This window comes from Carassius auratus, unplaced genomic scaffold (assembly GCF_003368295.1).
Source record: "Carassius auratus strain Wakin unplaced genomic scaffold, ASM336829v1 scaf_tig00216162, whole genome shotgun sequence".
In the NCBI taxonomy this organism is placed as follows: Eukaryota; Metazoa; Chordata; class Actinopteri; order Cypriniformes; family Cyprinidae; genus Carassius; species Carassius auratus.
In genome coordinates, this window is record NW_020528435.1 from 362,184 (window position 1) to 388,721 (window position 26,538).

The 26,538-nt window shown below is 38.8% G+C and overlaps 1 protein-coding gene across 1 annotated transcript in view; it reads right to left on the reverse strand.

Annotated features, from left to right (window-relative positions):
• Positions 1 to 26,538, reverse strand: part of LOC113097255 (espin) — an 84,844-nt gene that overhangs the window by 5,060 nt on the left and 53,246 nt on the right. Inside the window, exons 9-11 of the mRNA XM_026262472.1 lie at positions 23,433 to 23,670; positions 9,501 to 9,646; positions 7,395 to 7,742 (exon numbers count right to left, since the gene is read on the reverse strand). Of these exons, the coding sequence (XP_026118257.1) occupies positions 7,395 to 7,742; positions 9,501 to 9,646; positions 23,433 to 23,670 (732 nt within the window). The remainder of the gene's footprint in view (positions 1 to 7,394; positions 7,743 to 9,500; positions 9,647 to 23,432; positions 23,671 to 26,538) is intronic.

The following is a 26,538-nucleotide window of genomic DNA, read 5'->3' on the forward strand; positions in this document are numbered from 1 at the left end:
TTAATAACAGACCCATAATGCCCACGATTTATATACAGAATAATTACCCAATGATATAATTGGGAGAGAAAGCATTGAAATATATTTGTCTCATATATCACATATTTATTAACTACACGTCACTACCTTTCTGAATACCAGATTCGGGCACTACCCTAAGCAGATACAGTTGTTAGTCATACAAATAATAGTTGACAATAGATAAAAATAAAAATAAAAATCTAAATTCAGATGGCTTTTTAAAATAAACGAGTCCGAAAGAATTCAATCAATAAGCAAAATGATCATTTCAGAATACTTTTACATTTAATTTCAAGAAAATATATTTTTCAAGCTCTTTGAACAGATGGATATGACTGTTTGAATGAATAAGCACGCCTAATGCCTGTGTGAATCTTTAAAAGTTGATGTTCTGCCAGAACAGACTTGCATTTTCTGGCACTTCACCTTGTAACATGAAGTGCTATGATTTCTATGATATTTCTATGTATTTATTGTTTGATCTGCATGATAGCAATTTACAAAATACATTTTACACCACTGCTCACAGCTGTTCGTAGGCTTTTATTTGCATGTGTACCTCTAAAGCTCTTTATGGCTATTAAACAAATAAGAGTAACTAAATATTATTTATGTATGATATAAATTTGAATTTCAAAACGTATAAAGCTCAACATTTGATCGCTTCTTTTGACAATCAAGATGCTTCTGCAAGTAAACTGCCTCCCTGATCAGCTGAACGCAAGCATTTATTCTCTGTCTCCTTATTATTTTGTGTTTCATCCTTCAAAAAATCTGACCTGGTAAGTCAGATGTCAAACATCTCAGCTTCCTTCTCTTTCCAGAAGGCAAAGCTTCGGTCGATGTATCTAATAATTTCATCATTGCTAAACTCTTTAAGCTCATAGATAAGCTTGATGGAGTCCTCATTGGGCTCCTCTTTAATATTTGCTGGACCCTGTTCATTAACAGTATGAATGCATGGAGCTTCTGTCTGGGGGCTTTCAGCTGCTTGCGTTAGTATGTTTTCTGACTGTGGTGCATCCTGTGGTGCTGCAACGTCATCATGTGATAGCTGAACTTCACTACTACTCTTCTGTTTTTCGATATCGTTTATAATAGTCTTAGCTGAACTCTCAGAAGTGCCCTGTCGGGTGACCTTTGCAGAGTCATCTGAAGTTGGCCCTGTGTGTTCATTAGGGACTTTAGGTGGTGAAATACTTGGGAGACTTGCATCAGCTGGAGCCTCTTGCGATAAGTTCACGGATGTCTGCAGAATCTCTGGAGGCAGAATGAGCTCAGACGCTTCCAGCAGCCCACCGCCCTCCACACAGTCACCAAAATATTTCAGCTTGATATCTTCGAAGCCATCCGACCAATCACGTTTCCCGCTCTCAATGCTCTCCATGACTTCTCGGTGGAACTGGCGAATCGCTTCCCACGGGTGACTGCCCAGTCTGTCAAACATCTCGTAGCAAAGCAAGTGGCGGAACTTACGCTCAGTGCGCGACATGTTCATCTCCAGAAGCTGGAAGTAGCCAAGCATGAAAAGGTCAAGGGTTAGACTCTCATACTGAACTGGAGACCCATTGATGTGGGGAAGGAAGTGCTCGGGCCAGTAGATCATCTGAGCTCGACTGAGTCTGCGGATTTGTCGTGTGGGCACCTGGCTCATAATGGTCCTCCAATGGCCAAGAAGATTTCCCACCACCTGTCTCTGTTTCATGAAATATAGCAGCTGTTCATCCTCCATTTGCATGATGCCGTCTGGCTCAGCTAGGTTGTGATAATACTGGGAATGGGAGTCGTTTTCCTCAACACTCAAAGTCTTCCCCCTTCCTGAGCACTTGTAGGATTCAGTCATTGTGTACTTTCTCCAGTGCTCTAGGAACAGAAACACAATCCTCTCCTTTCGCATCTCGATGCACTCCTGGACGTAGCTCAGGTCTGTCTGCACCTCTAGACTGCGGGTGAGATTCTCTGATGTGAGTGGATTCGCGGGGGGGTCATTTTTCTCTGGTGCAGATGGTCCAGGCCCAGTGTACGTCAAAGATGCATGGGACTGTGTTATAGGTTCCTCATTCACCAAAGGTAAATTCAAATCTTGATCTATCGGTGACCCATCTCCGGCTTGCGAGAGGCTCTCACTTAGAGAGAACAGCAACTCGTCCTCCAGGATGGGCTCTGAAGGGTAGCTGCATTCACTAACCACTGGCAAGGACCTTGTGCGCTTGTATTTGAAGTTTGTTTTGTTGTCCTCATAGTTTGACGGGCTATGAATTTCGTAATTGGCTTTCAGGTTCTTCACAGACACACCACACTGCTTAATCTCCTTTTCCACCTCCTCTCGAGTGGAGAATGATTGCGATCGTCCAATGTTCCCAGAACTTGAGATCCCTGTCTGGCCCTTTCCACTCTTCAGGCCTTCGTATGTATATCCCTCATTGATCAGTTCCAGAATGTCGATCTCCTTTCCGCCCAAAGTGGCGAGCAGAATGGCCATGCTCTTGAGCAGCGTGGAGATCTTGCTGCACCAGGCAGGCAGGTCTTCTGCTTGCCCATGAACCTGTTTGGGGTTGACTGAGAAGTGGTCTTGGTTCAAGGCTGCAGACACAGGTAGGAGTTGCTTCAACTCTTGCTCCAGCTGCTCCAGCTCTTTCTCCACCTCTGTCACTTTGTGCATGACCTGGAGGTTCTCGATCTGCTTCTCAATGCGGATAAGGTCGTCCTCTGTCATCAGTTCTCCAAATGGACCCAATATAGCATTGTGCACGTGTGAATAGTGCCAGTCTTGGGCTTGATAGTATCCACTGGCAGCAAACTAAAGTAGGTTCAGAGGAGGATATAGAAGGGAACAAAAACAGAGGTGGGGTGCTCTTCAGCCTGTGGATCCGGTGCGTTACATACACGCATTTAAAGCCTCTTCACCCCAAACGTTTCAAACTTTACATGAATTTAGTGGTGCGATGATCATGCCTTGTTTTGACTGAGTTGACTTTACTTGCAAAAGAATCTTCAGGGTTTTTTTACTGAGTATGGCAAGACAGCTCATTTGTCTTAGAAATGTATTGTATGAATTTATGTTAGGAACTATTAAATATATAAAAAATACTCTGGGTAACTTCAAAATGATTGACATGCTAGTGAATAGTATAAACAATAATTTCAATGCAATCCTCGGTTTGTAAAAAAGGAACAAGAACTATATTTTCATTAAAGCACTTACGATGTATGCAGTAGGCATCGGCCAACTGGTTTAAAAGTTCACCTGTTTGTAAAAGCACTAGATTTTCTCATTAAAAATGGTTTCTACTTGAGACATAAAGCTGGCTAAACTGTCCTTTTGAGTTGTGACTAAACAGAGTTACAAGTTACCAGCCGAATATTTGTGAATGGAGTATGCATAACCAGAAGTTTCCATGTGTACCTTATCTGTCAATTACATTTAGCTCATGTTTCCAAGGCACTTGACTATATGGACCTGATCTAAAAAAAAAAAAAAAATACTGAGAAACTTTCAGGACGTTAACAAGATGTATGAAGGTATAAAATTAAAAATAAAGCGCTTAATTAGTAGAATGAACAAGACGACCAACTGCACTTCATGCTGTAAGCTCCAGATACAGTGTGAAGGGGCTTTGCATCACACCACTGAATCCCCATGTAAAAACGTAGAGCTGTCATGCACCATCGCCAGTAAGCCACATTAAACTAATACTTCCTCAGAAATGTCAAACACACTTAGGCTTGTCTTGAGATGGTCACAACAACCCCAAATTAAACACTGCATCACTCAACACAGAGTATAGGAAAAGCCAACCAAATGTCACACAGCCAAACATTCACTTGACAAAACTGAAGATTGTGCTTTATTTGTATTCAGTCCCTCCAGAAAAACACAGATTTTTTTTGTGATTGTTGTGGGTAAAAAACCTTGATTTTGCGGCACGTTTTCTTAATAAATGCGATGGAATATGCAGGAGATTTTTGCAATTTTATGTGATGAAATTGCGTGAACTTGCAAAAACTGCAACTGCGGTTTGATGAAAAAGTGAAAAAACGTGATACCCCCAACACTTTTTTTTCTCACTAGGCTACTACCTTAATGTAAAGAGTAATTTCGTATTACTTCCTATGATAAGCGAGCATACTAAATCACAGAATATTTAAGTTTCAATCTCTTACTGCAACGTAAATTAATTTACATACTACTAATATAATTACAACTGTAAGTTTTTGGTACTGTTCTGTAACAAAAAAGTGCAATCTTACAACTGTAAAGCTGCATCAGCTTCTGAATGAAACTACAACAGTGTTAATAGCCTGGTGAGAAGGGGGTGTTGGGGGAAACACCTCTATTTCATCAAACCGCAGTTTTCACAAGTTCTCGCAACATAATTTGGCTCCACTGTCATGTAACAAATCGGGAAACTGCTTTGCGCGTTCTTTTGCGCTTATTTTTGTTGGCAAATAAGAATGATTTGCGCGCTTCATAAGGTTCCCATGGCAATAGGGGGAAAATGGTGCTTTACTTGTGTGAAGGATATTTTGCTTTCTGAAATCGGCAATTTATGCGGCAAAAGAGCGGCGTATTTGAAAAAATGCGACCCCGCATAAATATGCGGCCTTTGGCTGATTATGCATGTAATCAGGCGATCGCACAATCGCGTTTTTCTGGAGGGACTGTATATTTGTTAGATTGAGTCTTTCTTTATGATAAACTGAAAACTGAGAGGTGATAATAAACTCTTAAAGGCCTAGTTTTACAAATCCATTACATACCAGAGGGACACATCAATATGTTCATAATCAATAAACATAAAGTAGCCAGTAAAAGTGATTCAGTAATGCAATCTAAGGCGAAAGTGGGTAATTTGGTGTATGCTGTCATAAAAAAACAATGTTCCCTGGGAAAAAAAAATATACAAATATACTACTTACAATATATTATTGAGTCATTGACAAATGATACTTCATCCCAACACTAATTCTCCATCTTTAAGTTGCATCTATTAACAACAAATTTCTAATATTTATGTGCTGACCATTTCTGCTAATCTGAATATTTATTCATGATAAAATTCAGAGCTACATACATGTCTGCTCATTCACACAACACTGCTTTATACAATTTCCCATTCATGGGGAAGGGACAGATAACACAGCTCACTTTTGCAATTAGCAGATCTTTTATTTTTCAAAAGAAGTTGGTATAATACATATGGATTATAATGCATTGTAATAATCAGTTTTGGAGCTACAAATTACAAAATTTCTGGCAATATTATATATTATACTGTATATGAACTGACTTAACTATTTCCAATTGTCCTTATGCATTATCAGCACACATTTGTTTCTGTTAACACTGTAAAGCTGTTTTGAAACACACTGTATATAGTAAAGTGCTATATAAATAAAAGTGTATACACTCAAAACTCACCATGCAGACACTGCAACGCTATCCTCCATGTAGAAAGATCAAACCTCAATTTCACAGCTACAATTTACATTTGAAATCATGAGCAGTTTTAAAATCTTAAAGAGGTGATACTATAGCTCACACTACTAGGACTACAGGAGGATAGCGCTGATGTCAGAAGCTGAGAAGATGCACTCATTTCCATTATTATTTGTAAAAGTTACATTGTTAGAGTTAATTTTTTATAAACTGGATTGTATATAAACATGTAACAAACCATTAGAGATTGGCCATGTTCAGAAGGGAATACTAACTTAAATATGGTAATTTAGTATTCTAAAATGAAATATGATATAACATGTCACAACTTGCTATAGAAACCCAGTCAAATAAGGCAAGACATTTTCAAGCACCTTATATTAATGTAATTCATCACTATTGAAATGCAAAGTCAAGTGAGGAACATTCTATTTATAAAGAGACAAATTGCATGCAAAATATCTACTGCAGATACAGTAGCATGTTAGTATGCTATTCTGAACAGCGATTATTTAACATGCTTAAAGACCCCAGAAATGCTTTGACAGTTTTCTCTCTTGTGATGATGGATATCCTACTGAAACTCCTACTGAGTTTATCTCATGTTTAAAATAATAGCCAATACTACATAGTTTACAAAACATCCTGAAAACAATCCAGCTTGTAAAGTTGACAAAAGAATGAAGACACTATCAGAATGAATAGCTTTCTTTGTACCCAATGTTTGGGAAAGCAAATTTTATGGAAAATCTGTGCAACCAAAAACAATTCACACTTTCGATTAGAGAACACAAATCACTATTAACTAGTTACTTATTAGAATGCATATTACTAGCATACTGGCTGTTTATTAGTACTTATAAAGTACATTAATGCATCACCATATTATAGATCCCTTAACCCTACCCAGTACCTAAACATAACAACCTGTCCTCCAATCAATACGCTCGTATAGGTCGTTTGTCCAAATCCCTGAAATACGACCCATCAGAGCGTATACTACAATTGTGCCCCTATCGGAAAAAGGTCTTTTTCATATTAATGTTTTGTACTCTTTTCTACTCTGGTTTGCTGTTTCGTGTAGCTCAGTCGGTAGATTATTGCGTTATACCTTGCGATCATGGGTTCGATCCCAGGGAACGGACGTGCACGAAAATGTACAGTATATGCCCAATAAATCATAGTTTAGCATGATTTCTGTGAGGGTTAGGTTTAGGGGTGGGGTTAGGAGTGGTAATGCAAACGAATAAGCAACCTAGTAAAATATGTAGGAAATACTGTGAGATTGGTGTAAAAAGCCCACACATTGCATATAAATAAACGTGCGTTTTGATTGGTAATGACGTCATACGTCATTTCATGACGACAGACGCAATGCGATACTGTCATTATTTTTACGCCCGCTAGAGGGTGCTTAACTTTAAAACGTAAATATAGGTCGTAATAAGGTGCTTACACAAACTATCTATATGGTCGTTTTTTGTTGGAGGACAGGCTCAAACATAACTACTTCAACAACTAACTTACTTACTATCAATAAACAGCAAATTAGGAGTTTATTAAAAGAAAACTCTTAATAGTGAACATGTGTTCCCTAATAAAAGTGTTATCAGACACACCGATGAACTATAGTTTGCTTCTTTCTAATGCTAGTCAGAGGCAGATATCATTATTAGGGAGTGGAAATTCTTATTCTAGAAAGCATTTTCTGCGACCAAAACTTGCGTCAAATTTGTTAATAAAGACTATTTTCGTGCATGCGTATACATTTTGTCAGCTCTTAGGAATACACTAGCATATAAATGACCTTAAACACATGGATTGATTCCGTGGGGTCTTTAAGTATGTTATGAAGCTGTGATTTGAAAGCTTTTGGATAAGAGATGCACCGCGTCAGCTTCTGTATAAACCTCCCAAGTGTTGTACCACTCACCTTTCTCTTGTTCTCTTCCTCCTCCTGCATCTTCACTTGTAGTTTCCTCACCATCACCTGTCTCTTCCACTCTGGGATGGGCCGGCCCTGCTCATCATGTGTGGGCACCAGACTCTCAGCGTCCACCGCGCTGGACTTGCCCTGGACGGCAGGAGTGTTTCCATTGACGGCAGTTGTGAGCTTCTCACTGCTCTGTGAGGTGGAGTGGTTTTGGGGCGAGCCTCCGCTGCTGGTGGGAGTGGGTGGTGTGGGTGCACAGACAGGCGGTGGAGACTGTGGCTTTACAGATTGGGTGTCTTTGGGCTGGGGTTTTGGCAGAGGCTCTGGTGGCGATGACGGACGTTCCCCCTTAATATGTGAAAACGATCAATCAAAATATAGATATGGTCACAGCTGGCTTGAATAAAAACACTCTTCAATGGTTCTTCATAACATTTAAATATCAACAAATAATTCCCATCTTCTAAAAAATCAAGTTTACTTGAAAAGAGATCTGTGTCGATCTGTGTGTTTTTGGTTGTATAAATGTCTTTTTTTATTGGTCAAATGTTTTATAATAAACAATCTTGTTAAGTTTGCTATTTGATCTTCAATGCAAAACTAGTTGAGAATTTCTGCTCTACTTAACAAGAACCTTGATTCTTTTTGGCATTATAGTATGATTGGGTTTGCACTGTTCTGGAATTAATTCAAAATTGCTAATAATAAATACCAATAATGTCTTTATCAAACTCATAATTTCAAATTTGCCATTCAGAATATTATAAAAGCTCTGATTTATCCCACTAGTGATGTCATAAATGTAAACATGTCTGGTACTCTTTATTAGGTCTTCAATAAAGAGAACATAGATTATAATAAATATTGTAAACAGAAACTTCTTGCACTTATGATACTTGCAGTTAAAATTTAGGGCGGAAAAATTTGTTTGACTGTTTGTTAAACAAAAATAATTTACATAAGCAATCACAGTTCAGAGTTCAGAGAATGCATTTCTTGAAATTATTGGCCAGTTAATGAAAGTAGATAGAAGAAATTTGAACGCTTTTGTCATTTCCTCAATTATATAACTTTAGTAAATTGTGCTATTGTAATTCAGCAGCACCATTAACTGAGTTACACAATCCTCACACTGGCCTTCCTGAATTATCCTGCACAATGGATTTCACTGAGCTGCACTCTTATAATGCTCCAAAATGCAACTCTATAATCTGAAACTTACTTTTTCTGGATTATTTCATTTTAATTTTTTTGTGACTGCATTAGTTATATTTCAGAAATGCTGATCCATATTTTAATGTATCCATCTCCATAATGATAACTGGATTTAGTATTCATCAAAATGAATTAAAACAGTGAAATGCAAACTCAGAATACGACACAACCCTGCAATATATAAATATGTTAAATAACACAATTGTATCTAATCCCATTTTATTAACTAATTTCTTTGCTGCTGACCTTTGATGATCCAGTTCACCATACTAATAAGCAAAAATGACTTTAGATAAACTAACAATTGTGCTTCATAGTTTGTTTTTTTATTGCCTGAAGAGTGTTGAACCTCCTTGTCCAGTATTGTACTACTGTACAGACGTGAATTTCCTTTTCCTTCAGCCTGAGGTTTATTCATTACACTTTTTTTTTTGGTGTGAAAGGGCTTTTACATTTGCTATAAATATAACGTATTATATTAAAAACAATAAAGCCCTGCTCATATTTAAAAAGTAAAGCGAAAGTAACTTAAAAGTAACATATCGCATTACTTTGCATAAAAAGTAACTAGGTAACTTTTTTAGGGAGTAACGCAATATTGTAATGCATTACTTTTAAAAATAACTTTCCCCAACCCTGGTAATATATGCCATTTCTAATAATCAAAGACTGCATGTAGACAACCGCTATAACTCATTTCATCAGACAAAGTACTTTTCATTTATGAGATTTACATAAAGCTCAAACAAGCACGCAAGTAAAACATTACAATAATAACAATGTTCTTCACAGACTTCAGAAAATTCACTCTTATATGTTAAGGCTTTTCAAGAATTGTTTTCTCGTCATAGGTAGGAACTACATTTGTGAAAGTAAAGGAGTGTGACCTACATTGTCCGCCGCTGTGCCACTGTTAGAGAAGACGGTCGTGTAGCCTTTACTCTGAGGTGTTGGCTTCAGTTTTGGCCCAGCTTTAATTTCGGCCAGAAGTTCAGAATTATCTCCAGTGGGGGACATCATGTTGAAGGATTTATTGCCTGAGATAAAGACAGAGGGAAACTGAGCCAGGATGGATGGATGCATGAAGAGAAAGAGAGAGACACACCGGACAGGTTTCTACCCTAAATATTTAATTCAATGCATCTAAACAAATATCTACAGCAGTCAGTAACTTCTGATGGTACTAAATAATAAAATGAATCCACTCACAGAATGAAGTATAAAAAATAAGGAAAAGAAAGGTAAAGGTCAATTTGAGAACAAATAAACAAAGGAAAAAGAACAGGCCTTTGTTAAAGTTCCAACAATCAAATTATTTAAAATCTATTGCGTATTTGATTGCTCTGACCATTGCTATATATAGTACAATACAATAATATTTATAATTCCTTAGAGTAAATTTGGTTAATTCGACCAAAAGGATGATATTGGCTGGAAAATGAGGACAAATGGGATATTATGAGACATGTGATGTGAAAATATGGAACTTATTCAATTAAAGATTGTTGTATAACATAATCTACTTGACCGAAAGGGGCCTCTGCTCTTTACATTTTAGTCCCATAATACATTACAGTGCCAGGAAACAAAGGTTTGCTGTACCCTGAGTCTAATAACAATATCTAAACAATCCAGTCATTTTGCTGCTTTAACAAGATTTTATCCACTTTAAATTTAGAAATGTATGAAAATTCAATAAAAATACTTAAAATAAGGAGAAAAAAATAATTTACGTGTAACCAGAATATTTAATCCACCAAAATACTTTCTAAAATATAAATTATTACTGATAGCTACAGGTATAAATAAATCTACCCTCCAGAAAAGCCCTAAATTTAAAATGTGTAACTACTCGATCTCTTCACATTATGCCTTTTCTTATTCAATGTATGAACTGAAATAAACTATATAATAAGAAATAATAAAAGAAATCTACATCACCTGTTGTTTTTGATTTATATCTCCAGAGTGTCTCGTAACAGACGTGCTATTGTTTTGTCATAGCTGTGGTCATGAAAAGGTCTTCTCAGACTGAGAGAACCCGTTTAGATCTACAACCCCCTGATTCAAACTGTCCTCTCCTCCCGCAAGAATAAAACCCACTGCGTTTGCCTACTGCCGGTGGCTCATCACAGTTGGGGGAAGTCTGAATGGATCAGCAGTAATCAACTCTGACAAGAGACGGCTGCCAAATTGGAGCTGAGCTCACGTCCTCTCCTCACTCTCACTGACCCTCCTCCGATCAGCTGCCTCCAGCTCCAGCTCCAGCTCTCCAACTCACAGCCAGGTGAGTGGATTAACAGAGCCTCACACATCACGCTGAGTGACATAAACGGCGAGTGACAAGCCCGAAAATGTACGCTTTCTGTTGATGTTTTGTTCATAAGGTGCTTATTAATCCATTAATATCCTACAAAATGACCATGCAAACACATTCCCTGCCTCTTAGCTACTTAAAACTGGTGTAGCCCTGATCAGCTTATAGTGCCAAAAATCTCTTAAAAATTGGCAAACAAGACCAGCCAAGGAAAACAAGACTAAATGAAAACTAGTTTAAAAAGTTTTTAGACAAACTTTAAGTTTGTTTAAAAAAGCCTGGCTATAAAGTTTGAAAAAGTTTCAAAAGCTTGCAGCTTTCAGTTTGAATTAAAATAGATAGGCAATAAATTCTATCAGAAAAACAGATTTATTTATCATGATTAGCATATTACTAGCATGTTGCTAGCATGATAAGCATGTTGCTAGTATGTTGCTTGGGCAATGTTGCTAACATGTTTTAAAATGATTACCATGTTAATAGCATGATTCTAGCATTATTAGCATGTTTCTAGCATGGTGTTAATTATTTTAGCATGATTAGGAGATTACTAGGATGTTGTTAACACGATTAGATTTCAGACTTTTTCAAGTCAACTTAATAATAAAATGGAACTAACCACATACAATAGCAAAACGTCTCGGTTACATATGGTAACCCTCGTTCCCTGAAGGAGGGAACGGAGATGCCATGAGACAACGAAAATGGGATATCGCTTCAAAAGACTAATCTACTTAGAGTGTAAACTAAACGAGCCACAATGCACATTGGCATGCAATTATGGCATCCAGCTGCCGCTGATCACAGCGTGAGTATAAGAAGAAAGCAGGTGCAATGCATACCAGGTTTTCGCTGAGGAGCCGAGCCGGAGACCCGGCAGCTCAGCGGCAGTACAGCAACCATGGCGATGGGACATGGCATCTCTGTTCCCTCCTTTAGGTTTATAACGAGGGTTACCATACGTAACAGAGACGTTCCCTTTCAGTCGGTCACTCTCGACGCCACGTCGGTGACCTACGAAAATGGGATCCCTATCAAAGTGCCATTGGTGCTGCCCCTTCCAGTGCCCTGTGCGAGCCGCCTGTGCCCACTCTAAGGCTATACCGTGGACTATACACATACAAGTACCGCTTAGGTCTCAATATGGAACCCAGCCAGTTCTTGCGGATTCATCATGAAGGCCTGGCGCCGGACGTTCCGCTACGTCCAGCTGCTTAGGGTGATGGATGATCTCTACCGGCTCTACACGAAGGCTATAGAACCTAGCGACCGTGTTAGGGGTCGCCTAGCCCGCAGCTCTACAAATATCTGTCAGTGAGGCGCCCTTCGGGCTGTCCCTGTCTCCCCGTGTCTTCACGAAAGTCATGGAAAGCCCCTCCTTGGCCGATTCCTCTGAGGATGGATTTACTGACTCAGAGACGGGGCACCATTTGGCACCTGCGTTCAGACCTTTGGAAACTCCATATGAGATGCGGAGGTTCTAGATGACCTACCCCAGAAGGTAGTGAACACCATCACTTCAGCAAGAGCACCGTCTCTACAAGACAAGCTTACGCCTTTAAAAGTGGAACCTGTTCATCCAGTGGTATTTTTCTCACCGAGAAGACCACCCAAAGATGCCCGATTGCTGTTGTGCTTCCTTTCTGCAGCAAGGGCTGGAGCGAAAAGGCTGTCTCCCTCCACCTGCAAAGTCCAGGTTGCCGCTATTGCTGCGTACCATGACCCTGTGAATGGGAAGTCTTTAGGTAAGCATGACCTCATCGTCAAGTTCCTTAGAGGGGCCAGGAGGTGGAATCCTTCCCGGCGCCCATCTATACCCTCTTGGAACCTGACTCTAGTGCTTAAATCACTACAGCAGCCCTTGCATACCCATTCGAGCCCTTGCATTCAGTTGAGCTAAAGTCTCTTTCATTGAAAACTCTGCTCCTGCTTGCATTGGCCTCCATCTGGACGGGGGAGGCCCACTGGATGCCGCTGGTACGCTCTTTAAAGAGGGCCCAGCGTGTTCCGTGGGATGCTCCACTGGATCGGAGGTGCTAGAGGAGTGATGGTCCTCAGAGATCACAAGATCGCAGCAGCAGCAACGGGACTCCGCCCACTGAAGGTAGCAGAGACTAGTTCGCAGGTCCGAGATGGTCATCTTCCCACAGTGAGAAGATGACTCATACACGAAGGCCACCTCAGCGTGCTCGATGCCCATACACGTGAGGCAGCAATCATGACCATCACCTGTTGCCATGTAACTACCGCACCCAGAAACGCACGGGTGAAATGGAATCCTTATAAGGACGATCCGTCGTCTTTACAAAGACGCCCCCGTGAAGCTCTTTTAGAGAAATTTGTTCTTTAGGATATGCTTTTTTAGTGCTGAGACGCACAGGGGAATTGGCCGCGTGCAACACGACAGGCGTAGTGCAGCCTGAAGTGTGCAATCCACTCGACACAGGAACGACCGCCGCTGAAGCGCCGTCTCGCCAACACACGAAGCTTCCGAGACCGTGCTGAACTCGTAGTTCACAGCAGACACAGTTGAGCAGAGCGATACTAACGCTCGGCTCCGAAGCGAAAAGCTGGTATGCGTTACACCTGCTGCTGCCTTATACTCATGCTGTGATCAGCGGCAGCTGGATGCAATAATTGCATGCCAATGTCCATTGGCTCGTTTAGTTTACACTCAAAGTAGATTGGTCTATCGAAGCGATATCCCATTTTCGTTGGTCACCGACGTGGTGTTGAGAGTGACCGACTGAAAGGGAACTATAGCTTATCAACTTATCAACGTGTGTGCATTATTCTGAAACAAATGAACTGTAACTTGGTAGAAACTAGTCAAATTAGACAGACCCTGACATGGACAGGTTGTGTGACATGCCCTAATCCTCAAAAAACATTAGCAAAACAAGAAGATATGGCCCATATAACAAACATACAATTTTGCAACTCATCAATGAAAAAAAAAAATTATAATAATAATAAAAACATACAAATTTTAAGAACCAACAGCTATAAACATCACTTTAATATAACTTAAACAAAGGCAATCAGAAGAACGTGTGCCTGTATATGAGCAGAAAAAAGGATCAGGATGTTCACAATAGCTGTGCATGGTGAGGAATGATGTGGCGTAGGTTGAAGGTGCTGTGTTGACAGCAGGGCAAGTCAATATGGCTGCCCGCTGTTTACACACCTTTATACTCATTCATTACAGTATGACTCGCTACGCAGACTCATGCCAAAACATGGCACTTTAATAGATTGCTCATAAACTCAAGAGTTTCATAAAAATTATAAATGGTTTTAACTGCACAGATTTTTGAGGATGAGTCAACATGAAATCTAAATTCACCATATTTACTTTATCTTATCTTATTGTACATGATTCATCAGTGCATTGTATTTTAGAAAAAATATTACTTTCATCAAAATATAATAAAGTTTTTAGTGTCTGTGTGTATTACTTTTAAAAGTAAATTGTTCCAGCACTGTCAGAAATACATCAGTAAAATGGGCTCTGAATGTCATTTCATGTTGACTTCATTGTATTTGTGGTAAAGTGGTTCAGGCCACAAAAACATCCTCACTCGTCACACAATATCACCAAAGTAGCTATGCTCTATAAACAATCACAGCTGATGTGCCAGAGTCCCCGCAGCATCTGGGAACTCTGTGGCCTGATCGCAACTGGGATCACAGAAAAATCATGCTGGGTGCCGTGATTTCTTTGGCTATCTGAAGTGATTATTATAGATTATAGATTTGATTTAGCTTGTGATCCAGTAGCCAAATAAACAATGCACTCAATGCTCACGATGAAGAGAAACGAGAAGAATTTGAGTAAAGAATGAGACACACACACACGTATAGTACACGCATAATGAGGCTGGGGGAAAATACTTACTCTTTCTCTGCCGGAGTTTTTCTGGACCAGGGGTGACAGAGGTAGACAAATGTGTAGAGGGGAGATCCCCTTCTTTAGAGCCAGTGTATCATGAAAAGAGAAGAATAGGGAAAGCCAGAAAATGTCCATGCAAAGCAGACAGCCAGAGAGAGAGAGACAGGTGTTCAGTGAGACAGGTGGGGTGAAGACAGATGGATGAGAGGATGACAAATACAGGAAGGAAGGAAGGAAAGGAGATGAACAAACAAACAAAAAACCAAACACAATGAAACACAATATTGTTTTGGCAACCTGTTCATATCTTTACTACATACAACCATGTTGTTGTGCCTTTTTTATTTTAAAACTTGATGATTTATAGGTAACTCAAAGTTGTAGACTTATTCTGGCAATATGTAAAAATACGTAAAAACCTTTTTTTTTTTTTAAAGGTATAAACTGGACAACAGTTAATGTGCTGATTATTGGGTTCTAGGTATTTGTTATGTGGTTGCTAAGGTGTTTGGAGTTCTTTTTGCATGTGTAGGTTATTCTAGGTGGTTGCTAGGTAGCTTGTCGAGGATTCTGGATAGTTGCTAGGTGGTTGCTATGGTGTTACAATGAAATTGCGACGGTGTATCGATCCTGAAGCATCAACATATCATTACTGATGTCTATTGAAATGTCAACACTCAAATAAAAAAACGCTTTTTTAACGTGTTTTTTTAAAAGTGATTTTGTTTATTTAACAAAAAAATTAATGCATACAATATGCATTGAATTGGACGAATAGCCTACGTTAGCAAATAATTGCTACAGAACAAGAAGATTTATTCTACAGAAGAATAATACAGAACTATTCTTCTGCTCATCTGAACACACGCAAATGCTGCAGGACATAATTTCTTCATCTGTGCAGATCACTGTGTTCACTCCTCATCACACCAAAACTGTTTCCTCCAGTGAAAATGTAGCCCTTAACTTAAGACATATGAAACATACTTCCAAAAACAATCATGTTGCTATTTTCATTTCAAAATGTAACTTTCAATATAAAACAAGTTACAGTGCATGAGGCATTAATTACTATAAAGCCATGCACAGAAATGATTGAGTGACAGAGCTACTTGAGCATAGAAAGAGGTTTGTTTAGAAATGCAAACTGTACGATTTTGTGTTTGTACAGTAAACAGGTGTGTGTGTGTGTGATCAGGAAGACTTATGCAATACAGTGGAATACTGCAATAGGTTTAGTTTACCACTATAACCTATTAGTAAAAAATTATTTTATTTATTTATTTGTTGATTTATTACTATAGCCTCATTGGGGGCTGAGCTCCCCTAAAGATGAAAATCCTAGAATCGCCCCTGATTGTCATCGAAAGCTGCATTCATTTGATAAAATATACAGTAAAAACAGCAATATCACCTTAATCACCAGCAGGGTGGTCTATTGTAATGGTCTCTTCACCGGCCTTCACAAGAAGACCATTAGACAGCTGCAGCTCACCCAGAACGCTGCTGCCAGGATTCTGACTAGAACCAGAAAATCTGAGCATATCACATCAGTCCTCAGGTCCTTACACTGGCTTCCAGTTACATTTGATATTGATTTTAATGCACTTTTACTTGTTTATAAATCACTCAATGACTAGGACCGAAATATATTGCAGATATGTTCACTGAATATGAACCTAACAGAGCACTCAGTTAGAAATACCAAGGGTTCACACAAAACAAGAGGAGTCTGGCTTTAGTCACGTCCCCGTAGCTGGAATCAGCTTCCAGAAGAGATCAGATGTGCTAAAACACTAGTCACATTTAAATCTAGACTCAAAACTCATCTGTTTAGCGTTGCATTTATTGAATGAGCACTGTAAAATGTCCGAACAAATTACACTGTGTTTTACGTATTCACTGTATTTTGTCAAATCATTTTTAAATGTTTTTAAATTGCTTGTTTTATTTTTGAAATGATTTTTCTTCATGATTTTTACTTTCTTTTATGTAAAGCACTTTGAATTACCATTGTGTACGAAATGTGCTATATAAATGAACTTTATAAATAAAGTTTTGTAACCGAATAAACCTTCATTCATTCATTCATATTTAAATATATTTTACATTTTAATTTATTCATGTTACATGATCCTTTAGTGAACATAAAAGATTGTAAAAAAACAACAAATACAATTACATTAAAATGATTTAAAGATTTTGACTGGTAGTGTATAAAAAATATTAATCATGAAGTGATGCTTGTCTCAGCTAACAGCACTTACTGGATCTATTTGATCATCTTAGCTGACCTAAATATGATGGATGATTTCATGATTGAGTACCTTAAATGAAACACCAATTATTGCAACAGAAGAAGGCAATCAGGTGACCAGCTAGAGATTTGGGCTTTGTGTCTGTGTATGTAACAGATGCAAATTAACATTATAATTCCACAGCCAGCGAGTCGGTATGAACTACATTTCCCTGACATAACCCTGAATTGTACAACACATCACGGATATTGTCTTGTCCTGAAGACATGTCAAGTTTCCCTTGGAGGAAGAACAATTAAGTAAATGGTACAACACTAAACCCATTTCAAAGTAACAATAGCCCATGCGCATTAATTCGTAAACAGACTCTGAAATGAGAGGGCCGCCAGATCTCATGTTAACAGACTGGAACTTCGTAAGATTTACCTTGTGGCTCTTTCTAAGTCTTCCATCTTGTACTTGCGGAGAGCACTCTGTGATAATGAGAGTTGCACTGAACATGGACATGTCTACTGATATCTGCAACATCTGCTTTAAATAAACGGTTTAGGATTGCAGACTAAACAGCATGAATATTTTACATCGGATGTTAGATTGGTTGCACATTCACCCATGACTGAAGAGCCAAGCAAATACTGATACGTAAACCGAAGTTTGACACCAAAGCACACATACCAGTCATGTTAATTTTCATATTAATAACTTAAACACTTTAAATTAGTGTTTCTTAATGGAGACGTTCAGAGAACATTGGTGGAAGCAATATTTTTGAAATGGGGATGCTGAGGTGTTCTTGTGCTGAAACTTGCACAAGAACACAGTCTGCAAAAAATTTCTTAAAACTGTACTTTTCCAGTAATTTACTGCCTTCTTGTGAAAATGCTAGCCACCTTCCTGGAGTAGCTGGATGGGCTGCTGTCCTCATCAGTGTTGGGCAAGTTACTTTTAAAAAGTAATTAGTTACAGTTACTAGTTACTTCTTCCAAAAAGTAACTAAATTAGTAACTCAGTTACAAATTTTTAAAGTAACTAGTTACTTAAGAAAGTAACTATTGCGTTACTTTCAAGTAAAATTACATTTTAAATGCTCAAACGTGACCCCACCTCTACCCCTCTTTAAAGGAACTTAAAATACATGTGCATGTTCAATTATTTATGATAAATCTGAATATTATAATGAAATGGACACTTAATACAATACATTATTAACAGAAACATGAAACATTGTACACACATCTAAAAAAAAAAGTTGCTGTGGGACAAAGTGAGACTAGCCTCCAATCAAATGGCATGTATGTAGATATTATGTTTATATAGTGGATCAATGCAAATAACACGATAGATTTTTGGGAACTTTTGATATTTCCTTTTATTGTTTCTTTAATTTCTTGAAGGAAAAAGTAATGTATATACTTCCATTTAGAGAAGGCTACTTTTGGATTATTTGGGCTCGTCGCCATACCTGTCTCTGGTTGACTGACTGGCTTGTGTTGTTCGTTGTGTGTCCTGTCCTGTCCGATGATGGGTCGTTCGCGAATGAGCGTTAGTGATGATGGATCGACTCGTTCGCGAATGAGCTTTTGATGAGTCGTTCGCAATTCGCGAATGAGCCGACTCTAAGAGCCGGCTTTTTTAGTTGAACTTCGGGAGCTGGCTCGCATATCAGAATCAGAATCAGAATCAGAATCAGAATGAGCTTTATTGCCAGGTATGTTTACACATACGAGGAATTTGTTTTCGTGACAGAAGCTCCGCAGTACAACAGAATGACAGCGACAGAACATAAAACACATAATAAAAGAATAAAAATACAAATATGTAGACAGTGAATGACAATATACAAATGACAATTGTAGGCAGGTATATTACAAAGTGAAGATATGTATGTACATATATATTGTGTGCAAAATTAAGTGTATACTAAGTATGTGTGTTAGATAAATAAAGTGTGTGTGTATATAAATATAAAGTGTAGTGTGTTCGCCATTATTATCAGCTGTTCAGAAGATGGATTGCCTGAGGGAAGAAACTGGTCCTGTGTCTGGTCGTTCTAGTGCTCAGTGCTCTGTAGCGTCGACCAGATATCTGAAGAGCCAACTCTATTTTTTCAAATTTAGCCTATAGAAATTAAATAATTATGTAATAAAAATTGAAATATTATAGTCAAAGTCATTTAAAGAGCCGTTTGTGAGCCAAAGAGCCGGCTCTTTTCAGTGAGCTGAGTCAAAAGAGCCGAATTCCCACACTATGCGTGCTTTCGAAAACCCGCCCAACTCTACCTCTGATTGGCTTACAATGAAATTTTACTCTACCTCAGCCAATCGTCAGCATTTATGCGCTTGTCTCGTGCTCTGCCCACTAACCAAGGAAGAACAGTAAAAAAAATATTTGCCTCTCGCTCAGAGATCTAGTTGGTCTGATGAAAAAAAAAAAAAACAGCTTCATCATCAGTTATAGTAACGCGCCGCATTTTTTGGCAGTAACGGTAACGGCGTTATTAAGATGAGAAGAGTAATCAATTAGATTACTCGTTACTGGAAAAAGTAATGCCGTTAGTAACGCCGTTATTTATAACGCCGTTATTCCCATCACTGGTCCTCATTCCCGGAGGATGGTAGTCCACTTTTAGTCTTTGGTGACTTCAGCATTCATCAGGACAAGCCTTATGCTACAGACCAAAGCTCAGGGCAGCAGAGAGAAAATGGCACAAATCAAAAGATCCATCAGATCTGAGTATGTATCAGTCTTTGCTTTCATATTTCTCTGCTGAAGTCCATACTGCCAAAACTTCATACATCCACAACAAAATCAACAACACTCCAGACACACATAATCTATTAAAAACATTAAATTATCTCATCTGTCCCCCTCCACCACCTCCAACCATTTCTGTAACAGCTGATGATTTTGCCACATTCTTCAAAGACAAAACCAGAACAATCAGTAGTCAGTTTTCACCCCCCCCCCCACACACGCACACACAGGATCTCAAACCAACCACACCCACTGATAAAACTCCCATCTTCTCCTTCTGTTCCCTCATGAGGCAAAAATATCAAAACTGTTCCTCTCCATCCATCCTACAACATGCCCTCTAGACCCAATCCCCTCACACCTCCACCAAGCAATGTCTCCTTCACTCTTACCAGCACACCACACACATCATAAACGCATCTCTCCTCACAGGCACCTTCGCCACTGCATTCAAACAGGCTCGGGTAACCTCACTGCTCAAAAAAAAACTACATTATAAACTTCACTTATAGATAGCTACAGTCCTGTCTCTCTCCTTCTATTCATAGCGAAAACCCTTGAACAAGTTGTTTTCAACCAGGTATCATTGTTTCATTTACAGAAACAACGAACCGGATGCTTATCTTATTCTGCTGGATCTATCTGCTGCTTTTGAGACTGTCAATCATCAGATCCTCCTGTCTGCCCTCTCATCACTGGGCAACACAGGAATTCAACTTCACTGGTCTGAGTCTCCCTTGGAGGTCTTTCAGGGTGGTTTGGGGAGGGGAGGTTTCGAAAGCACATCAACTTGCCACTGGGGTTCCCCAGAGACCAGTTCTCGGACTCCTCCTCTTCTCCATATCTACTTCATCCATGGGTCCCATCATACAGGCACATGGCTTCTCCTACCATAACTATGCTGATGACACACAGCTCTATCTCTCATTTCAACCAGATGATCCAACAGTAGCTGCACGGATCTCATGCAGGCTGCCTGGTGGACATCTCGGCATGGATGAAAGAATATAACCTACAGCTTAACCTGGCAAAGTCTGAGCATCTTTACTTCCCTGCCACTCCAATGCTACAGCATAATATCACCATCCTGCTAGGTTCTTCTACAATTACCCCATCGACTTTGGTCAGAAATCTTGGTGCAATCTTTGATGACCAGCTGGCCTTCAAAAACCACATTGCTAAGACTGCTCGATCATGCAGATTTGCATTGCACAACATCAGAAAGATCAGGCCTTTTCTAATGGATCATGCTGCACAACTTCTTATCCAGACCCTTGTAATTTCTTGTAATGACTCGTGGTACCATCACAGTGAGGGTCAAATTCACTTTCTAGAACATTCTCGTTCACCATTCCTGGCTGGTAGAATGATCTTCCCACCCCTATCCGGAATACTGAATCCCTGACATTTTTCAAGCTACAACTGAAAATGAATCACTTTCAACGTTACTTAACTTTATCCTAAATTTAAAATGTAAAAATTATCTTTATTTATTCCTTGTCATTCTAGCTTGTACTTATTTGAACAATGCCTATGGAATGGAATGGAAATTATTTTATTTGAAACAGGGACAATGCACAAATAAACATTAAACTTGTTAAACAAGAGAATATGTCTTGGGCCAGGTTATAGCAACAATTGCTAATTTCCACCTGTAGTCCCTGGGCAGGTATGACAAATTAAAAAAAATAACAATTATGAAATTTCACAGAATTATGGATAAAATGAAGTCCATTGAGATTACAGACAAACAAGTTTGTAAATAACAGAACCAGGGAGGCCATCAACCCATTTACTCTCTATCTCCTCTCTCTCCAACAAACACACTTAAACAGTTCAGTAGCATCTTAAGCACACACCCACACACCAACCCCATAAACACACACACACACACACACACACACACACACACAGGTATACTATCTCAAAGATGAGTGCAAACTTGCTTACTTAGCAACCAACTCTTTGTCAGGCATGAGAAAGTGAGAGAATCTGTGCACAAAATATGTTCCTAAATACCAAGCCTAAAACTTGGTATTATGAGCACTTTCTGTGTCTGTTTGCCTCTTTGAGAAGAATCGCTTTATGTATTCCCCAGTTGTAAGTCGCTTTGGATAAAAGCATCTGCAAAATGACTAAATGACTAAATGTAAATGTTTTGATGAAAAGATAATTGTGTAAATCTAAAATATTAAATATTTTGTTGGAATAAAATTGATGTATGTAGAGAATTGAGAAATTGATATTTATGAACATTAATTGCAGCCCACTCACATGACAGATATATTTCAGATGTTACTAAAAAAAGTCCATGTTATACAAACATTTTTGAGAAATAATATATTTATTGATGAGCAAAGATGAAATATAATATTTACTTGCTTTCATAGGCTACATAGTCGAAAGTTATGTTTTAATTGTTTTTAAATGTTTTTTTTTTTTTTTTTTTAAACTTGTGCAGTTATTTAGCCTATGTATTTACAATCATTTGTAAAATATGGGAAAATATCATGTGTATTTTTATGCAACATGAGTCAACTTTCATTTTGTTAACATTATGGATTTGTGTATTTCATTCATTCTCCTCTGCCTGACCCAAACATACATACGTTTCAACTGCCACTGGCTAAATTAATATATATAGAATAGTAAGGATAGATCCTTATTTGTATTTTAAGTGATATTATAAAACCTGTAAACATATATAAAAGATAATATTCAGGTTTCTCCAGCTCTGTGCACTGGAGTTTAGGACTGGAATTATGTTTAACCACACTCACTGATCAGAAATCCAACAAGGAGGCCACGTGCAACTAGCCATTTGATCAAAATTGAGCATCAAGTCAACATATTACAATTATTAAGGAAGGATCATGTGACATTGAAGACTGGAGTAATGATGTTGAAAATTCAGTTTTTACAATATTTATTAAGTTAGAAAATAGTTATTTTAAATTGTACATATATTTATTATGTTTACAGCTATTACTGTATTGTTTCAAAAACATAAACAAATATATCTTAATTATTTCAAATATTTAATGGTAATGCATTGTGTGTGATCTTTCATTGCTGTGGCATAACACATATGTACCTGTCATCACTTTGTGACACTAATACTCTAGGGACAGGAGAAGATTAAAGGGCTCACACTATGAACAAGGGGTCAAACGAGTGATAGGGTTAAATGCATAACCACTAAGCATCGTCAGGTCAGTTGATTAAAAGTCTTAAATGGTGTTCACATTGTCCGCAGTTAAATTCATAAAGGTCACGCCAAATCTCAGTGCTGTTAGGCGAGCAGATGTTCCTTCTACATCAGCGTATCCAGCTGTATCAGGTGGCAGATCACTGTTACACCCTTTTAAATGTACTCTAACAAAAAACAGTCTACCTTTAAGCCCCATTGAACTGAATGACAAACAGAGATACCACAATGGCAGGCTTGTGTAGTGCTTTCACATTTGCAGTATTTTGTTACTTGCTGTGAATTATATACAATGAAATTAAAAATTTGAATATATGACCTCTTTAAATGCTTTATACCACTGCAAAAGAGGTGCTCAAGAAGGAAGTTATGGATGAGATGTGTCTGTACTCACTGCTGGAGGAAGAAGAAGACATGCGGCGCTGGGCAGGGGCCGGTGTGGAGGTGGAGGTGGTAGGTGGAGGAGGAGGAGGAGGAGGAGGGGGCAGCTCTGATGGAAGACATGGAGGAGGAGGTGGAGTCGGGATGGATGGAGGAGGTGGTGGAGGAGGAAGAGGTAGATCCTGTGTGTTTCCTGTCCCATTCTCAGGAGCAGGCGCCGTGTCTGACGCTTCCTCCAGAAGTGCAGAACCCTGTCAAGAGAACAGGTAACAGTGCAGCTGATTTCAACATTTAAATATTTACTACTATCGCCCATCAATGAAAAGGATCGCATCATTTGCTCAAACTCATGCAGTCCTGGATATTTATGACTTTCTTTCTTCAGATCTGTAGAAAAAGAAACTCTGTGAGTCCAAATATTGCAAGTGAATTGGGCGGCAAAATGTTGAAGCTCCAAAAAACACATGATGCCATCATGAGACTAATAAAGCTTCAGAGGATGAATCACTGTCTTCTATTGCTCTGTCGTATTGCTTGGCGGGAAAGTAACATATCCTACAGAAAAGCATTAAAAACTTCTAGATCCGATTACTTTTCTTCTCTTTTAGAAGAAAACAAACATAACCCCAGGTATTTATTCAATAGAGTGGCTAAATTAACGAAAAATAAAGCCTCAACAATTGTTGACATTTCCCAACACCACAGCAGTAATGACTTTATGAACTACTTTCCTTCTAAAATCTATACTATTAGAGATAAAATTGCAACCATTCAGCCGTCAGCTACAGTATCGCATCAGACAGTGCACTATAGACCCCCTGAGGAACAGTTCCACTCATTCTCTACTATAGGAGAGGAAGAATTGTATAAACTTGTTAAATCATCTAAACCAACAACATGTATGTTAGACCCTATACCATCTAAGTTCCTAAAAGAGGTGCTTCCAGAAGTCATAGGTCCTCTTCTGACTATTATTAATTCCTCATTGTCATTAGGACATGTCCCCAAAACCTTCAAACTGGCTGTTATTAAGCCTCTCATCAAAAAACCACAACTTGACCCCAAAGAACTAGTTAATTATGGAGCAATCTCGAATCTCCCTTTTCTGTCCAAGATACTAGAAAAGGTGGTATCCTCACAATTATATTCCTTCTTAGAGAAAAATGGTATATGTGAAGATTTCCAGTCAGTATCATAGTACTGAAACTGCTCTCCTTGGAGTTACAAATGATCTGCTCTTATCATCTGATCGTGGGTGTATCTCTCTATTAGTTTTATTGGATCTTAGTGCTGCGTTTGACACAATTGACCACAACATTCTTTTGCATAGACTTGAACACTTTGTTGGCATTAATGGAAGTGCATTAGCATGGTTTAAATCGTACTTATATGACCGCCATCAGTTCGTAGCAGTGAATGAAGATGTATCACCTCGATCACAAGTGCAGTATGGAGTACCTCAAGGCTCAGTACTAGGGCCGCTACTCTTCACTCTTTATATGTTACCCTTGGGAGATATCATCAGGAAACATGGTGTTAGCTTTCACTGTTATGCTGATAATACTCAGCTCTATATTTCTTCGCGGCCCGGTGAAACACACCAATTTGAAAAACGAATGGAATGCATAGTCGATATAAAAAACTGGATGACGAGTAATTTCTTACTGCTAAATTCTGAAAAAACAGAGGTGTTAATTATAGGACCTAAAAACTCTGCTTGTAATAACCTAGAACACTCTCTAAGACTTGATGGTTGCTCTGTCAATTCTTCGTCATCAGTTAGGAACCTAGGTGTGCTACTTGATCGCAATCTTTCCTTGAAAGCCACGTTTCTAGCATTTGTAAAACTGCATTTTTCCATCTCAAAAATATATCTAAATTACGGCCTATGCTCTCAATGTCAAATTCAGAAATGTTAATCCATGCATTTATGACCTCAAGGTTAGATTATTGTAATGCTTTATTGGGTGGTTGTTCTGCACGCTTAGTAAACAAACTACAGCTAATCCAAAATGCAGCAGCAAGAGTTCTTACTAGAACCAGGAAGTATGACCATATTAGCCCGGTCCTGTCATCGCTGAACTGGCTCCCAATCAAACATCGTATAGATTTTAAAATATTGCTTATTACTTATAAAGCCTCCTTTTACATTATAATCCTCTATGTCTGCTATGTTCTCAAAACTCAGGCAATTTGATAATACCTAGAATATCAAAATCAACTGCGGGCGGCAGATCCTTTTCCTATTTGGCGCCTAAACTCTGGAATAACCTACCTAACATTGTTCGGGAGGCAGACACACTCTTGCAGTTTAAATCTAGATTAAAGACCCATCTCTTTAACCTGGCTTACACATAACATACAAATATGCTTTTAATATCCAAATCCGTTAAAGGACTTTTAGGCTGCATTAATTAGGTATACCATAACCGGGAACACTTCCCATAACACCCTATGTACTTGCTACATCATTAGAAGAATGGCATCTACGCTAATGTTTGTCTGTTTCTCTCTTGTTCCGAGGTCACTGTAGCCACCAGATCCAGTCTGTGTCCAGACCAGAGGGTCACTGCAGTCACCCGGATCCAGTACGTATCCAGACATGATGGTGGATCAGCACCTAGAAAGGACCTCTACTTCCCTGAAAGACAGCGGAGACCAGGACAACTAGAGCCCCAGATACAGATCCCCTGTAAAGACCTTGTCTCAGAGAACCAGCAGGACAAGACCACAGGAAACAGATGATTCTTCTGCACAATCTGACTTTGCTGCAGCCTGGAATTGAACTACTGGTTTCGTCTGGTCAGAGGAGAACTGACCCCCCAACTGAGCCTGGTTTTTCCCAAGGTTTTATTCTCCATTCTGTCACCGATGGAGTTTCGGTTCCTTGCCGCTGTCACCTCTGGCTTGCTTAGTTGGGGTCACTTCATCTACAGTGATATCGTTGACTTGATTGCAAATAAATGCACAGACACTATTTCAACTGAACAGAGATGACATCACTGAATTCAATGATGAACTGCCTTTAACTATCATTTTGCATTATTGACACACTGTTTTCCTAATGAATGTTGTTCAGTTGCTTTGACGCAATGTATTTTGTTTAAAGTGCTATATTA